Source organism: Callionymus lyra, chromosome 7, assembly GCF_982586985.1.
Source record: "Callionymus lyra chromosome 7, fCalLyr1.hap1.1, whole genome shotgun sequence".
Classification (NCBI taxonomy): domain Eukaryota; kingdom Metazoa; phylum Chordata; class Actinopteri; order Syngnathiformes; family Callionymidae; genus Callionymus; species Callionymus lyra.
In genome coordinates this window covers 21,355,929-21,373,338 of record NC_141824.1, presented here as the reverse complement: position 1 = coordinate 21,373,338, position 17,410 = coordinate 21,355,929, and the positions used below count along the sequence as shown (strand labels likewise).

The window sequence follows — 17,410 nt, the reverse complement described above, 5'->3', positions numbered from 1 at the left end:
AATAAAATAAAATGTAAAATAATATGAGGTTAAAGTCAGAGTCAAACATTATGAAATAAATAAATAAAATAAAATGTAAATAATATAATGAGGTAAAAGTCAAGAGTCAAACATTACGAAATAAATAAATAAAATAAAACGTAAAATAATATAATGAGGTAAAAGTCAAACATTTTGAAATAAATAAATCAAAAAATTTAAAACAATATAATGAGATGAAAATCAAGGGTAAAACATAATGAAAAAAAGAAATAAAATAAAATGTAAAAGAATATAATGAGATAAAAGTCAAGAGTCAAACATTATGAAATAAATAAATAAAATAAAATGTATAATAATATAATGAGGTAAAAGTCAAACATTTTGAAATAAATAAATCAAAAAATGTGAAAGAATATAATGAGATGAAAATCAAGGGTAAAACATTATGAAAAAAATAAATAAAATCAAATCTAAAAGAATATAATGAGATAAAAGTCAAGAGTCAAACATTATGAAATAAATAAATAAAATAAAATGTTAAATAATATGAGGTAAAAGTCAAGAGTAAAAAATGATTAAATAAATCAATAAAATAAAATGTAAAAGAATATAATGAGATAAAAGTCAAGAGTCAAACATTATGAAATAAAAAAATAAAAAATGTAAAAGAATATAATGAGATAAAAGTCAAGAGTCAAACATTATGAAATAAAAAAATAAAAAATGTAAAAGAATATAATGAGATGAAAGTCGAGGGTAAAAGATTATGAAAAAAGAAATTAAATAAAATGTAAAAGAATATAATGAGATAAAAGTAAATAGTCAAACATTATGAAAAAAAAGAAAAGAAAATGTAAAAGAATATAATGAGATAAAAGTAAAGAGTCAAACATTATGAAATAAATAAATAAAATAAAATGTAAAATAATATGAGATAGAAGTCAAGAGTCAAACATTATGAAATAAATAAATAAAATGTAAAATAATATGATATAAAAGTCAAGAGTCAAACTTTATGAAATAAAAAAATGTAAAAGAATATAATGAGATAAAAGTCAAGAGTAAAACATTATGAAAAAAAAAAATGTAAAAGAATATAATGAGATAAAAGTTTAGAGTAAAACATTATGAAATAAAAAAATACAATAAAATCTAAAATAATATAATGAGGTTAAAGTCAAGAGTCAAACATTATGAAATGATTTTTAAAAAAAATATATAATGAGATGAAAGTCAAGAGTAAAATATTATGAAAAAAATAAATAAAATAAAATGTAAAAGAATATAATGACATAAAAGTCAAGACTCAAACATTATGAAATAAAAAATAAAATAAAATGTAAAGAATATAATGAGATAAAAGTCAAGAGTCAAGAGAGAAAATCATATTTGTTCAAATAATGGGATGGCCTAAATAGAATAGTCCTGACTTTGAAATCAAAAGTCATGACTAATACATTTTAAGATTTTTCTTCTTGAAATCATTATAAAAAAAATGGACAGAAGTAAAACCTAAAATTCAAAGTGATAAGGAGAAAAGCATGAGCTACAGAGTGATACTATGATCTTTGAGTGCTCAAAAATAACTCAGGCTCTCGTGTAAACACTGATGTCCTGCTGATTGATGACGAAACTCGTCTTAGAAAAATGAAGTCAAAGTTATCAATCTGTCCAAACCAGAATGATGACATTTCTAGCACACAGACTAGCGATCGGATCGTCCCGGCTGAAGGGAGATCTCACTTGGATCTCCAGCCATGAAGGCGAAAGCAGAGATCGCGGCTCTGGTCCTGGGCTTCCTGGGCCTGTTCGGCACCGTGCTCATCACCGCCCTGCCCATGTGGCGGGTGTCGGCCTTCATCGGCGCCAACCTGATCGTGATGGAGGAGTTCTGGGAAGGATTGTGGATGAACTGCATCCGACACGCTGACATAAGGATGCAGTGCAAAGTCTACGACTCGCTGCTGATCCTTCCTCCCGAGCTGCAGGCCTCCCGGGCGCTCATGTGCGTCTCCATCGTGCTGGCGGTCGCCGCCCTGGCCGTCACCGCCTGTGGTACCCAGAGAAGCAAATCCTGCTCCGACAACATCCGGTGCAAGAACATCACGCTGGCGTTGGGAGGGAGTCTGTTCCTGCTGTGCGCCGTGACCACGCTGTTCCCCGTCTGCTGGGTCGCCCACACCGTCATCCGGGACTTCTACAATCCGGCCGTCCACGACGGTCAGAAGCGAGAGCTGGGGGAGTCGCTCTTCATCGGCTGGGGCACCGCGGGGGTCCTCCTGCTCACGGGGGTCATCCTCCTGCTGTGCTTCCGCAGACGCCGGGCCCTGGAGGGCGAGGACGAGCCGGACTCGTACCTGCTGACCACCAGGGACTTTCAGAAGGTGGACAGTGAGAAGACGACTTCGGGTTCACACAAAGTCCAGGTTTATGTCTGACTCTTGCGCAAGACTCTCTACTCACTCCTGTCCCAGCTACCCAGGGTGAGATGTGATCTGTATGTTGCCAGGATGTGGGAGGAAACTGGAGTACCTGGAGGAAAATCAGTCTGATTTGATGTTTGTATGAAAATATCCAGAATTAAAAATCATCAATAATAATAATATGTTTATATTTGTATATACCTTAAATCAATATATTTGTCTGTATTTTTACCTACCTATTAAAAAAACATTGTAAAAATCACAGTGGTCGTTTTTGGTACTGAGGTCAAAGGTCAAGGTTATTTTTTAGCGGTTTTGCATTCCACTGCAAACGCAAACATCACCTGAAAGTCAATGTGTTAAATGAACAATGAAATATTTTAAAGTAAATTACATGGCTTTTGAATTTTTCCTATCAAATATTTGTTGTGCTTCTGTTATAAAATCAGCAGGATGACAGGATAGAATACAGCTGTTCTATTTTCTTTTAAAGCTGATATTTGGGCATCTTTTAGCATTTTTGGAGCCACTAAAATTCAGTGACCCCTAAAATCGTTCTCGGAACATATCGTATTGTATGGTATCCTGAGCGGAATATATCATATCCAATGGTATTGTGTGCTGAATATATTGTATTGAATAACTACAGCCCTAATATCTACCTAGTACTTTGGTCAAAATGAAAAAAAAGAGAAAATGAACGAAACAATGATTACAATTTCGTTTAAAAAAAGTACAATATAAGTCTTTAATAGTCATATATACATGGGCATCAAACTTATGGTCCATATGCAGCCTGTCAGATGATAGTCTGCAGCCCTCCATTTATTGTCACATTTAATTTGTGCAGGCAGAGCAAGTGCAATATCATTTATTTGTCTTTGACTATATATTTAAGATAGAACTTATCTTTCTGAAATACGTCAAAAAATGGTAAAGATTCGCAGTGAAACCACATTAAAACCCACAAAACATCAAACTATGATCACATTTGGATCCAAGATGGGATGAAAAAACAACTGAAAGACCCTTCTCCACTAGAATTCACCTCTGATACAAACTCAGCTAATGTATCTTTAAGTGTTTATTGTGTTGACCTAACTCACTGCCCTACTGTTCATCGTATCGGTTGCATTCTTAACATCTATACATTTATTGAAAATATATAATTATGGTTACACTATGACCCTTAAACACTTCTAACTCTACTTAAGCCTGATATCTTTAAAAGCCAAGTAGATCAGTGTGTTTTTCCTAACCATTGATTTTATTTTGTTTTTAATTTTTCTCCAAATTCTTCACTTATTTCATGATTTTGTTGATGAATTATATACATATATTTTTTAATCATCCTATGTGTGGGCCACTAGTTGTTACAACAGGCTGGGAAATAATAATAATAACAATATATAATACAATTAATTAACTTTTCAGAAGCAAAAATAATAAATATATTTTTAACCCTTGTGTTGTGTCTGGGTTAAGGTGAAAGGGATACCTTAAACACGTTTTTTTCAGGCAATTGGGTCACCCTGACCAAGACACACGCATTTGATACCTCAAAGACATTTGTTTCCGGGTCACCGGGTCACCTTGACCCAGAAGCAACAATGAAATGATTTAGACAGTAGAATTAGAATTCCTGTTTTAGTCACATTAAACGGAGTCAGTCAAACATGTTCATGACTAAAGGTCAAACTAGTCTTGACTCAAAATCTAACGTGTATTTTGTTGATGTACCCTAACTCCAGGTCTCGGGGTGATTTACATACATCGATGGTTCGATGCGAAGAGTCTCTGTTTTGACGCCGCATTAGCATGAGAATCAGTTTTTTCGGTTTCCGCGTGAGCGTCTTTGAAGCAGCTTAACCAGTAAGGTGGCATTGCATCGCTCCCATTTTCTCGGAGGGTGTATAAGTTCCTCGACTTGTTTTTCTTCTCATTTTTCGTCGGAGGCTGTGAGAGAACACAGCTCAAGGACTCGGGCTCATCCATTCGGGGGTCGGCCACCATGGCAGCATACACAGCGTACAGCGGCTACAGCGGCTACAAGCCGCCCCAGTCCTACGTGGGATCGTACTACGACGAGAAGCAGGCGCCGCAATATGGCGACGAATACACGGACTCGGTGTACGAGGAGAAAAAGAGGTTAGAGAAGAAGGATCGCCGCGACGCCATCTGCTGCGAGGTAGTGGCTCTCGTGGTCGGGTTCATCGGGCTGATTGGCGTGTCGGCCGTGACCGGCCTGCCCATGTGGAAGGTGACGGCCTTCATCGAGGAGAACATCATCGTCATGGAGACCCGCTGGGAGGGTCTGTGGATGAACTGCTACCGGCAGGCCAACATCAGGATGCAGTGCAAGGTCTACGACTCGCTGCTGTTCCTGCCGCCGGACCTCCAGGCCGCCCGGGGTCTCATGTGCGCCTCCGTCGCCCTGTCCTGCTTCGCCCTCATCGTCTCCGCCGTGGGGATGAAGTGCACCCGGGTGGTGGACCACCGGGCCCGGACCAAGCACGTGGTGCTGGTGGCGGGCGGCTGCCTCTTCCTGATGGGCTGCGTCACGTGCCTCATCCCGGTGTCCTGGACCGGACACGTCATCATCAGGGACTTCTACAACCCGTTGCTGATCGACGCCCAGCGGCGGGAGCTGGGCGAGGCGCTCTACATCGGCTGGGTGACCTCGGCGTTCCTGTTCACGGCCGGGGTCATCCTGCTGTGCCGCCACGCCCCCCGCACCCAGGACGCCGAGGAGATCATGTACCAGCCCAACGGGATGCCCATGTACCAGCCGGCGTACACCTACCAGCCCTACAGCGCTCAGCCGGCCTACACCTACCAGCCTTCCTACTCCATGCCCCCCCCAGGATCCGTGGCCTACACTCCGACCCAGTACTAACCCAGTCAGGACCACTTTTTAAGACTTTAAATCCTCCTGATTCGCCAGATATGACACACTTGAGTCATCAGCGTTATTTCAACACGTAACATTTTATTTAACCCTTTTACGGAGTTTTTTTTTAAAGATTCAGTGTAAAAAAATTACATTTTATTATGATGTAAGTCTGCCTTAATGCTCTTTTAATATGCACTAGTCTTTTTTCAACTTAAAACAAATGTCAACTGTTGATTGTTGAAGTGTATTTGTACATATTTTCATGGTCAGAAGAGTTTGGCCGACATTGATTGTCAATAAAGGGACAAAAAGGATATAAAGTTATTGTTTACATTTATTTCTCTAACGACACAGAACTTACGAGTTGCGGTCAAACCAGAAAAGTTTCTTATCTGTTTAATCTTCCGACTGAAACTGTTTGCCTCAAAGCAAATAAGAATGTTTTCATGGCGCCAGAACCGGTCAAACCCGTGCGGTGAAGAAGTCGCCCCGAGGCTCCATTTCAATGACGACGGCGTAGCATCTACTTCCTGAGCGACCAGACCTGTAACCCAACACTGAGTGTCGCACACTTGTTTTTCTCGAAAACCTACTTCTGCTGATGAATTACACACAATTATTATGACAATTGTCTAAATGTTTTTCATGAAATCGTAGCATTTGATTCAATCCTGAAAAGTCCAGACTATAAAAAAAAACATTACGACTGTAAAAGGAACTCTAAGAAATCTATGTATAAATATATATATATATTTACACATTTTACAATCACCCTGTTATTAAATATTAGCCATGTACCTTGAGGGCCAAATAATTTAATATAACAAGACGGTTTGAGACAAATAGAGCTAAAAACAAACAACCAAATAAACAAAAAGACTTTTAGTTTAGTATCTTATATTAATGTGAAAATAAAACATTCAAAGAGTTAAAAAAAAAGAACATTTCAAGTTTGGGGTTTATGTTATAATCCTAAATGTTTTCAGATGTAAAGTATTTCTAGTCAAGAAATAGTTGCAATATCAGTTGTCAATTTACGAGACTCTTTCATTTTAGGTTTTACTATAAAATGTGTATTTATTGAAGATACCACTTCAATACCCAATAACACGGGTTATTGAATGCAAAAATAATGAAATATAAACCATTTTATTGTACCATAAATTAGAGATATATATACGACTAAAAATTGTGTTACATCAAAAAATGTTGTCTGGTTATCTGGATAAATAACATATGTTCAAGATATCGTAATGAAAAACTAATGGTCATCAAATCTATGACACCTTTATTTTTAGTTATTTTGTAACTTTTAAGTATTTAAAAATATACTGTATATTAATGCAATATGTATCGATACTTTTTATAACTCCTTAACCCACAACACCGATGAATACTAAATGTATGTTGTTTATAAAAAACACGTCCACAATCATTAAGATTCAAATATTCAATTTGTATATTTTTCAGAAATATTTTCTACGTAATATTTGATATATCAATAGTTTAATAACTCTGACTCTGAATATAACGCACCAATTGATGCAAATTTTACCTATAGTTTATATATCTATTAGCAAAGTATTTTTCAAATTTCCTTTTTAAGCATTTTAAGACATTTTTTTAAATATTTTTTTTAATTTTTTTTATCGTTTTACCTCATTAACCACAACACTGATTGTCACCAACATTCATTTTCTCACAAGTTTTTTCGGTAATGATTGACATGATTTCCTATTGATATTTAAAAAAAACACTCTGAATTTACCACACAGATGAACACAGAACTTTGGTTCCCTGTGAACAACATGTCTACCATTTTACTACACTAGTATATACAGTATTTCATATTGGCTTCTTAAAGATTTCTAAGAAATATTTTGTTGATACTTTGTTAATACCTCAATATACACTATTGGGCAACAAACTCACATCACTTATGAAAGAAAACATGTGTTAATTAAAATGTTAAAATGTATTGTATGTTTTCTATCAATCTAATCGCGATGTTGTTCACACAAACTTCCTATGTTGTTCAAATCGCCTAATCCAAAGTAATGTAAATCAGTATGGAAACTACACTTAAAGGGATATAATGGAGTTATTTGTATATTTGTAAATGTGTGTTTGTGGACGAAGATGAAGAGGACTGAGCTCCAGTCGCTACATTAAAATGAACAAACATTTTTGTCTATAACTCTAAAAAAGAAACAGATTACTATTGAATACTTGAATTTTAGGTGAACTATCCCTTTAATTCAAGATCAGAACGACACACATAGAGGTAAGTATAGAACATTTTTCAATGTATACCCAACAACAAACCACGTATGTTAGCGTCTCTGCTGATCTGTAACCGCCAAGCTAGTGAAACGAGACTCTCAAGCAAACAAAATGGAAGCCCACGGCAGCTCCTGATGAAGGTGAACAATGAATGAAAAAAACAGGCCTGAGGGGATCTGTCTCCTGGCAACCGGTCTCACTTCCCACCCCTCCTGCTTTGCACACAGGGAGGAGGCCGCACAGGTGAACATGGGCTGCTCCTCCTCCTCCACCGGGACGTGAGCGCCAGAGATGAACGGCTTCCTTCCATGATAACTGCTCTTCGACAGGTCTTCTAGGAGTCCCAGGGAGTCCCAAGGATGGCCAACTCGGCGCTGGAGCTGGTGGCTCTCATCGTGACGCTCATCGGTCTGGTGATGACGGCGGCGAGCACCGGGATGCCCATGTGGAGGGTGACGGCCTTCATCGGGGAGAACATCATCGTCTTCGAGACGCGCTACGAGGGCCTGTGGATGAACTGCTACCGACAGGCCGACATCAGGATGCAGTGCAAGGTCTACGACTCCCTGCTGGCTCTGCCCCCGGACCTCCAGGCCGCCCGAGGACTCATGTGCTGCGCCCTGGCTCTGGGGGGTCTGGGCATGCTCTTCAGCCTGGTGGGGCTCCAGTGCACGTCCTGCATCCAGAACAACGACCGGGCCAAGAGGCTGGTCCTGATCATGGCCGGCGCCATGGTCCTGATGGCCTGCATCTGCGTCCTCATCCCCGTGTCCTGGACCGGCCACGTCATCATCAGGGACTTCTACAACCCGCTGCTGATCGACGCCCAGCGGCGGGAGCTCGGCGAGGCGCTCTACATCGGCTGGGTGGCGGCCGCCTTCCTCTTCATCGGCGGGTGTTTGTTCATCTGCTGCAACATCCCGTCGGAGGAGGAGAAGAGCCCCCAGAGGTACGTCTACCAGCGGAACTCGGACTACACCGTGTACACCCCGCAGCCCCCCCAACAGCTGCAGCCTCAACAGCTGGTGATGCTTCCTCAGCCTCAACCGGTTCTGTCGAGGTACCCCTCGACCAACGGCAGCTACCACTCCGGGTACCACTCCGGGTACCCCTCCAGGTACCCCTCCGTGCGCAGCGGCGTCGCTTATCTCTGAACTTTCACCGAGAAGAACTGTTTTATACTTAAATCCAGGTTTATAAGAGCCTGTAAATGACTGTTAATGCCTTTTGTCTTTTTAAAAATATATTAATACCTTGTTTTTTTTACATAATGTTTGTATCCACAACTTGTTAAGATGTTGTTTTTTTTGTTTACTGATATTAAACTGGTTGAAACGGCCTCTGGTTCGACATCGATACCTGCTGAGCAAACATGAGACGGAGGGATGTTTTGAAGGTGTGACCTGAATCGTGTTTGTCTGGACAACATGGCCGCCGAGGGTCGGATCACATGACCCCCCCCGAAATTTGCAAGTCACTTTGGATTTTAAATCGACCAGTAAACCACCGTCGGCTGTTCTTCAACGTTCCGGAAAAATATTGAGAAAAACCTCAAATAATGTGATTGAAATGGTGAGTTGAGCCGTAAAAGTTACAGTCGACACAAACAAGAGGATGAGTTAAACAAACGGAGTGAGTCAATAAAAGAGAGCACGAGAGTTAACCTGCTTGTATCCTGATGTCACGAGTATTGCATGATATTGTTTGGTTTATCAATTATTGTGTTTCCTTTTATAAAAATCTGTTTTTCATTATCTTGTAAATATGTAGTAAAAAAAACTATTTAAGATACATCCTAAAATGAATTGTAAAGTACATTGTGTGAAGAAAAGAATATGTAAAAGAATATTTTTTGAATGTATCTTTTAATTAAGCGATAACCAATAAAAAATAGACAATAAAAAAGGCGTGTACAAGGTTACTGTTACTATGCCTTTACAATCCACTAGAGGCCGCCAGATCTCACTGTGAAGGTATAACTTTACAGAATATGCTCTTTTTTTTACTTTACTGTAAAGTAAATTGAAATGAATCATGAGGAATTAAACCGAAATAATTTAGGAAATACATTAAAAAAATGGGAAAAATAGACACAAAATATAGTGTGAACGAGGAAAAAAAAAGGAAAATGTAAAAGAAATATGCCATGAAAAATTACGCTGAATCAGCAGGTGCTCCCGGCTGGCTACTTAGCAACAAGATTGTTCAAACCAGTTTTTCATTTTATTATTTATTTATTTTATTCATTTATTTTTGCCGGTAAACAGACGTAAGTAAGTAAGTAAGTCATTTTTATTTATATTGAGCTTTTCCAGACCAGGGTCACAAAGCGCTTAAACAATCAAAACAATATTCAATTATATACTTGACGTATTGTTTTTTTTATACATTTTACCGAAGCAAGCGTCATGACATGTCAATGCTTATATTACTATAGATAGTTTTCAAAAACATTCCGTACAGTATTAATAAATACAACAATTTAGATACATTCTTTTTTTATTTCTACGTGGCCCATTTACAAATGCCTACAATGGTTAGGACCACTCCGAAAAATATGAATATTTTGTGTACTCACTCAAATAATAATTGGAAGTCAGTTTTGAGTATAAATGGTGCAAAGGATAAAGTCCTTATAAATATAAAAACAAAGAAAGGTTCGACATCAACTCCATTGTTCAAAAAAGGAATGCATTCCCTCCCTCCGCTGGTCTTCTGGGGTACTGCAGGAAAGTTAAGAACTAGCTTGCAGTCTCTAGTGTTGATGAACGTGACGACAAACCATCATGACTGGAGAAACCATAAACACTAAACAAGCCGAGCTCTGCAGAACCCTCATCCGAACGAACCAACCAGGGGCCACGACAGCAACATTCCCACAACAAACACCTCTCGCCGTAAACAAACGGCTCAGACGACGGCGAAACACCTCCTGAGGAACGTTTCTTAAAAAAATGCACTGAAAACTCTCTGATCAAAGCCAGGCTTGTCAGGATGATTCAAGGAGCCTCGGAGATCGCGGCTCTGCTCGTCGGCCTGGTCGGCCTGATAGGAGCCGCGGCTGCTACGGGAATGCCGATGTGGAAGGTGACGGCCTTCATCGGGGAGAACATCATCGTGATGGAGACTCGCTGGGAGGGTCTGTGGATGAACTGCTACAGACAGGCCAACATCAGGATGCAGTGCAAGGTCTACGACTCGCTGCTCTACCTTCCGTCCGAGCTGCAGGCCGCCCGGGGTCTCATGTGCTGCTCGCTGGCTCTCTCGGGGATCGGACTCGCCGTCGGACTCACTGGACTGCGATGCATTTCCTGTTTCCGTGGGAACAGGTGGGCGAAGACCATGATGCTGATGGTCGCCGGCGTGATGCAGTTCCTCGCCTGTATCTGCGTCTTCATTCCCGTGTCGTGGACCGGACACGTCATCATCAGGGACTTCTACAACCCCTTGCTGATCGACGCCCAGAGGAGAGAGCTGGGGGAGGCCCTCTACATCGGGTGGGTCACGGGGGCTTTTCTGTTCTGCTCGGCCTTGCTGTTCGTGTGCCGTCGGCGACCCAAAGAAAAGGGGTCTTTCGACGTCTACCACCCGGCCAATCTGCTCAGCTACAAGCCCATACCGGGCCGACAGGCCTTCGCCAACTACCAACCCATCTCCACTCTCTCCAGCCTCCAGACAGCACCGCGGCCACTAAACAACGCCCCGGTTCCACAACAGATCCCCAACGTCCCTCAGCTCGTGCGGAACAACAGAGCCATGATCAACACCCCGATGGTCTACCACCCTACGATGCCGGAGAACGCCTCCCTCTTGTATCAAGGTTTGTCTCACCAGTCGTCGCTGAGGAGTAACCCGATGTACACTCCTGGAAACTCTCTGTACATGAGCCAGACCACGACCCCGTACTCGCCCATTTACACCGTCGGCGTTCCTTCCGCGTCCTACCAGTCCAGCTTCTACCCGGTGCCACAAACTCCCGTTTTCATTGGATACAAAGAATCGAGAGTGGAGCCGGAGTCGTTCAGTGTGAGCAGTGGAGGCGTCTACATCTGAGGATTGATACGCTGGGAAGGAAAATATCCTTGTACTTCTGGATCAGTTGTATATATTATTTTAAACTTTTGAGTTTACAAATAACTTGAATGAGAAGCTAAATCTTGAAATTCAAATGGTTAGGAATAACATTTCAATCACAAGCTCCTTATTAAGGACTATATTAACTTATCAATAAAATACAAAATGAAAATGTGAGTATGAGAATACATTCGCCGTTTTATAAACATGTAAATATATGTATCAAAATTAGCATAAATGTTTAATTATATAATATAATATAATTTTTCTCATGTTATTGTCTGTAAAACAGCAAATAAAGTACTAATTATCATCACGTGTCTAATAAATCTATGAATTTGTCAGTGTCATTGATATATTTATATTTATATTAACGGTATAGATACCAAAAGACAACGCCAAATACTTTTAACTATAAATTAAGAATATTCAGAATATTTGGTTCTAATAAGGAATGTGGAATTATCTTCTTTATTAATTAACAATACCTCTGTAAATAATACATTTAAATAAAGGTAATTTGATGGTATATTAAATACGCAATATAAGGCATAAAGGTAATAAACATTAACACGTGTTATATCTCAGTGAAAACGTTTTATAATTGTGTTAATTAAAAGCATTGTAAGTAAGTAAGTAAGTAATTTTTATTTGTATAGCGCTTTTCCAGACCAGGGTCACAAAGCGCTTAAACAATCATGTATTTTTATGATGATAAAGTGAGTAACAAAGACTAGTTTCTATTTCTAGGTTAGTGCTACCGGTTTAGTCAGTGTTTGTTTGCAGTTTAAATATTTCCCAGGCGTCATGTTTCCAAAGATACACGGGATTAGAGAGTCATTGGACCAACACTCTTGCCTCCACTCTCCGGATCACAAACTTATTTCACTTATAAACAAGCCTCCATATGCTTTGGACTTTACAAAAAACAACATTTGTAGAAAATGAGTAAATAAAGATTAAAGAACACGTATTGAATCGACAACACGCTGTATAAAGTTACTGATACGATACATTTACACGCCACTAGAGGCCGCCAGATCTCCCAGTGAGAGTATAGCGTTACAGAATATGATCCTTTTACTTTATTAATCATCAAATGTGACCTCAACTTATTTGAAATGAATCATGAGAAATGTCTTTGTTTTGTTATAACTGAAATATTTTAGGAATTAAATAAATTATAATAATGGGGTGAAAAATTAGAATTTATATTTAAATGTCGCTTCATGTTGCTGATTAACACTAAAAGTGTTGAATCCATTGATAAGTATTTATTCATATTATTCAATATAGTCCCAGCTACACGGGGTTGAGCGCGGGGGACACCCTGGAAAGGTTGCTACTTCATCGTCTTCTAAGAGACCGCATGTTTGTAGGATTTAAAGAAGATCTCGTAAGACACTCGAAATCATCATCAAAAAGCGCCGAAACATTATGACCACCTGAAAGAACCAGACTTAATCACAGACGCCGCGTCTCTCTCCGCCGTGACCTTTCCCGCCTCCAGCCTAACAGCTCCATTCATCAGAAAACTGGGTAAATATGAGCACAATTCATTTATTTCTGACCATGAGACAGTTTGAGGTAGTTAATCTTCCAGAGACCGTCATGGACCGGTTTGAAGATTAGATTTGCGTTTTCCATCAGGGCTGCAGCAAAGATTTAATCATTCCTCGGTGTACCAAAGCAAAGATGTTGTCGAGGTCGAATGTTGCCAGATTTGAAGTTAATCTTCAGGACGTATCCATGTTTGCGGATCAGCAGCTCGACTGTGTCCTCAATTGAGCGGCTGCACGGGAGCGACGCCGGGAGAGGGTCAAGGCGGCGGCGGGGGGACGGACAGGAAACGGGAGTCGTTTCAAAATAAAGCAGCCCCGAGTACCCATTGAGTCCTACAGATTTGAGATAAAGCTTCAAAATTTAGCACATATAGAGGTTGTAGAAAACTGCCATAATATGTTTAAAAAAAAGTTGAAAATAAAGAGTACTTTATAGAGGGGTTAAAAATATTTGTAATTTATAATAAAGTGACAAAAATAAAGAAAAACGAATGCAATATAAAATAAAATGACATAAAAGAAGTGATATCCGATGACTAATGTTTATATCTGCTATCTAAGCTACAATATTACCTCACAAATCCCAAATAACTTTACCATTAAGATTTTATTCTTAATTAGATTTAAAATACATTTTCAGTGTAAGTAAGTAAGTAAGTAATTTTTATTTGTATAGCGCTTTTCCAGACCAGGGTCACAAAGCGCTTAAACAATCAAAACAATATTCAATAAAGTATATACTTTAAAGGTCAAGATAAAACTGATAACATAACAGGAGTTCCAGGAAATCAAGGAAAAGCCTGAACAAATGAAAACATCTTAAGATGCTCTCCGTTGAGTGATTCACTAAAATACATATTTTTTGGACCTGATTTAAGCTGACAAACCTGATGATTCTCTGTCTCGAACGCTCACAAAATATTGAAATACAAAAAAAAGCAAGAAATGTGTTTTTTTCAACCATAAAAAAATTCAGTCATGATTTCACTTCCTCTTGTATCTTAATTCAGGGGTTGCCACAAAAATTACCTCCATTTTTAACTAACCTTGACTTCTTGTCACTCCAGTTAAGAGCAATATCAATGTCTTTTATTTTGAAACCCGCAGCAGGATTTCTGTTGCTCCGCCTCTTCGGCTTCACAGCAGGAGCACAGCGAGCAGTCTCTCCTCAGTTGCATCTTCTAATTCAAGTGAGCACCGGGAAAAAAAAGAAAAATGTGTGAAAAATGAACCTGGGAGAGCGAAAGCTCAAGGACACGTGATGGATACAAGAAAGGAGTTCATCTGACGCCTGTGGAGTTTTGTTGTCTTTTCTTTTTGTTTTCTACCCCATCATGAGTGAGAGAAGGATGACGGTCTGCAGCCACTTTGTTTTTGTCGTGGATACCAGGACTGGCAAGTTGTCAGCATGAATAGCCGGCGGCAGGAAAACTGATAAATGTTACATTTGACTCTGGAGGGAGGACCATGGCCAAGAGGAAGGGACTGTTATTCTCGCTGCTCTACTTTATGCCAGAGTTTTGGCTCAGTTCCACACAAGTCCTGAGAATTGGTGAGTTTTACATTTAAAAAATGTCCCAATTTTTAATTTGACACTCATCCCTGAACCTTGTTTTGGTCTTAAGTCCTTTTGTCACTTCACAGCAGAAAAGTTGATATTTAGAAGAATCAAATATATTTTGCAGCTTTCTCACGACAAAAACAGAAATCAAGAAACATGACATGTTAAAACCACAATATAGAAGTGTATGTTAATCCTGGGGTGACCAAAGAGACGTCCATTGACTGAGGCTCAGTTCCCACCAGAGCCGGAACACACTGGACAAATTCTGTCTCTCAATTGACCTGAGAACACCCTGGTGTTTCACTAAAGTCTGGACCTCTTGACCAAAGGTCACCACGAACTGACTCAGGGCGAGTTTAAGAAAAATAAATGGACAGAATCCTGGAGTTATATTTACACCAATGACCCATGAACAAAAACGAATTTTTAGGGTTGATCGAAAATGTAAATATTCTTTTCCACGATACTGAATCATTATCCGAGATCACTTTATTATTTTTTTAATTAAAAATAAATGAAAAATATATAGATATATCTTTGTGATGTTTGGCTGGCAAATTATATTTTATTGTGTCACCATAGTTATGGTTCATAGTTAAAATAAGTGTATGAAAAATGAAATAATTCGATTTATTTTTTTATTTTCTTATAATTGCAATTACCGTTACGCCCTCCGCAACTGAGGGAACAATGAAATACTCTCCTAGCAATGACTGAGGATGAGAGGATACAGTCAATTCGACAAGCTTTAAAGCTCATGTTTGGACATATTTTGGTAAAAACAAATGAAAGCAGTTACGACTTAATTTTGGTTTCTTTTATTTGAGTTCTTCTATAAAATATGATGATATTGAATAAACAAATCAATGAGATTAATTTGCATCGTTAAGAAAAATGTGTGAAAAGTGATTAAACACTGTCTAATTGATTTTCTGTTTTATTTATATATATAATTTTTTTTTTAATAAATAAAAATGCCAGATTTAAGATTTTTTATAAAATATATGTACTTGCAGCGACATTAAATAAATAAATCCTTCAATGTGATTGGGATTAATGCACAGTTTTAAAATACGTTTGTTTGTTAAACATTTACTCTGGTTTTACAAAAAATAACCAACATAAAACACAACAGGTACTGGTGAAATGTTAATCGAGTTGCTCAATTCTCAAAAGAGTAGAGATTTTTTCCCTAATAAAATACAATTTCCCCACTAGGTAGCAACAAGTGCAGCAACACTTAACACACTAATACAGTTTAAAAATGATGTGAAGGAAAATAGTGCAGTGACCGCCATCTAGTGGACTCTAGAATGACACTGGTTCATGAAGCTTCATCAGAACATCACTATAACAAACAGTAGGTTTAAACCTCTGTAAAAGGTCACTGGACAAGGTAGCTCTCTTGACCCGTTACTAGATGTTTGACCATCATTATGTTTATGTTTACGGTGTTGATGAAAGAATCCCACATTGTTCTGATCTCAAGTAGCCTCTATGCTACTTGTAGCTCCTGAAGCCTCGAGATAACGCATGTTTAAAACAACAATCGAACCCTTTAAAGTTGGCTCTTCCTTTCTTCTTCCAATGCTCCGCTTCAATAATTACAAAAAGACCCTTCACTTGGTTCAATTCCCCTTCCACCCATGATGCAAGTGGAAACAACACAATGACATCGTGTTGCTCCGCCATCGCTATTCCACTGTTCCTCTCACCAGCGAAGAGATTGCATCACTCAAAAGCAAATTGAAGGCCTCGGGGTATTCTCTCCCTCCCGACGCCAAGGGACGTTCTGAATATTCTTCTTAAGTCCTTCCACTTCAAAGACGCTGAATGATCAAACTTGTGGAGTTGACTCTTATTGGTGCCCCCCCCGCCACCCCTAATCTGTGCTCCATATTATTAATCTCCCTAAATCATCTATCACTCTCTGAGGCCACCTAATCTTGATCGTTCTCTTCATGACCACATCATAATCTCTCCCATATGGTACGAGGCTCGCTTCAATTAACATTGCTCCGACTTTGGCAGGAGCCGGGATCAGATGGTGGCGGGTTTTTACTCTTCTCACCGGGGTTTGATAATAATGGACGATCCCCTAATCGACCCCTTTCAAGCCCTAAAACAACCGATGCTAATCTCTTTCATGAGCTAAAGAGTTGGAAATGTGGCTGGACTCAAAATCACATTGTTGCAGAGAACAATATGTTTCTAATGAAAGGGATTGGCAGGGGTGTCTCTTACGTCTAACCCTGAGCAGCTGGGATAATTCCAGCGCTGGTTAATAAAAAAGATAAATAAAAGACTGGTTAAAGGTACGATGAATTGGACTGAGTGATATTTTATAAACAATAGAAGCAGTTTTTGGCTAAATGTAGGGACTTTTTTTCAATTTCTTGGTGTTTTCTAATTTTTCTTTCCCCCCCGAAACTGTTTTCCCATAGTTGTCATGGTGGGATGCCACCTCTAGGGGGCGCACAGACCTCTATAGGAACCACTGCCATAGACCTGGAGCTCAATTACTGGCATTTATACTTAAAATTAGTGTGTTAAACTAGATCACTAGAATTCCTGAGCCAGTAATTGTGAACGTTCAGCGACAGGTCTTTTCTTATCTTGGGGTTTTGTT

At 39.2% G+C, this 17,410-nt stretch overlaps 5 protein-coding genes across 6 annotated transcripts in view; all 5 read left to right on the top strand.

Moving 5' to 3' along the window:
- Positions 1-1,694: 1,694 nt before the first annotated feature.
- Positions 1,695-2,655, top strand: LOC148075608 (claudin-17-like). Its single transcript, XM_087795555.1, has one exon. The coding sequence runs from the start codon at positions 1,740-1,742 to the stop codon at positions 2,418-2,420; it is 681 nt and encodes a 226-aa protein (XP_087651681.1). The 5' UTR covers positions 1,695-1,739; the 3' UTR covers positions 2,421-2,655.
- A 1,686-nt stretch (positions 2,656-4,341) lies between these two features.
- LOC148075607 (claudin-8-like) lies at positions 4,342-5,618 on the top strand. Its single transcript, XM_087796171.1, has one exon. It carries the CDS (start codon positions 4,417-4,419, stop codon positions 5,299-5,301), a length of 885 nt encoding a protein of 294 aa, XP_087652297.1. The 5' UTR covers positions 4,342-4,416; the 3' UTR covers positions 5,302-5,618.
- A 2,226-nt stretch (positions 5,619-7,844) lies between these two features.
- Positions 7,845-8,919, top strand: cldn8.1 (claudin 8.1). The gene has a single exon (XM_087796019.1). It carries the CDS (start codon positions 7,941-7,943, stop codon positions 8,733-8,735), a length of 795 nt encoding a protein of 264 aa, XP_087652145.1. The 5' UTR covers positions 7,845-7,940; the 3' UTR covers positions 8,736-8,919.
- A 1,273-nt stretch (positions 8,920-10,192) lies between these two features.
- On the top strand, positions 10,193-11,882 carry LOC148075605 (claudin-8-like). Its single transcript, XM_087795369.1, has one exon. It carries the CDS (start codon positions 10,576-10,578, stop codon positions 11,632-11,634), a length of 1,059 nt encoding a protein of 352 aa, XP_087651495.1. The 5' UTR covers positions 10,193-10,575; the 3' UTR covers positions 11,635-11,882.
- Positions 11,883-14,343: 2,461 nt separating this feature from the next.
- LOC148075604 (glutamate receptor ionotropic, kainate 1) overlaps positions 14,344-17,410 on the top strand; it is a 40,884-nt gene continuing 37,817 nt past the window's right edge. The window contains exon 1 of one of the 2 annotated variants that reach the window (XM_087795124.1): positions 14,344-14,769. In XM_087795124.1, coding sequence (XP_087651250.1) covers positions 14,685-14,769 — 85 coding nt within the window. In that variant the 5' untranslated portion in view covers positions 14,344-14,684. The remainder of the gene's footprint in view (positions 14,770-17,410) is intronic. The other variant, XM_087795123.1, reaches the window with a different exon arrangement.

Excerpts from the sequence above, each read along its gene's own strand:
- LOC148075605 (XM_087795369.1), top strand. The coding sequence starts at position 10,576 with ATGATTCAAGGAGCCTCGGAGATCGCGGCTCTGCTCGTCGGCCTGGTC.
- LOC148075607 (XM_087796171.1), top strand. The coding sequence starts at position 4,417 with ATGGCAGCATACACAGCGTACAGCGGCTACAGCGGCTACAAGCCGCCC.
- LOC148075608 (XM_087795555.1), top strand. The coding sequence starts at position 1,740 with ATGAAGGCGAAAGCAGAGATCGCGGCTCTGGTCCTGGGCTTCCTGGGC.
- cldn8.1 (XM_087796019.1), top strand. The coding sequence starts at position 7,941 with ATGGCCAACTCGGCGCTGGAGCTGGTGGCTCTCATCGTGACGCTCATC.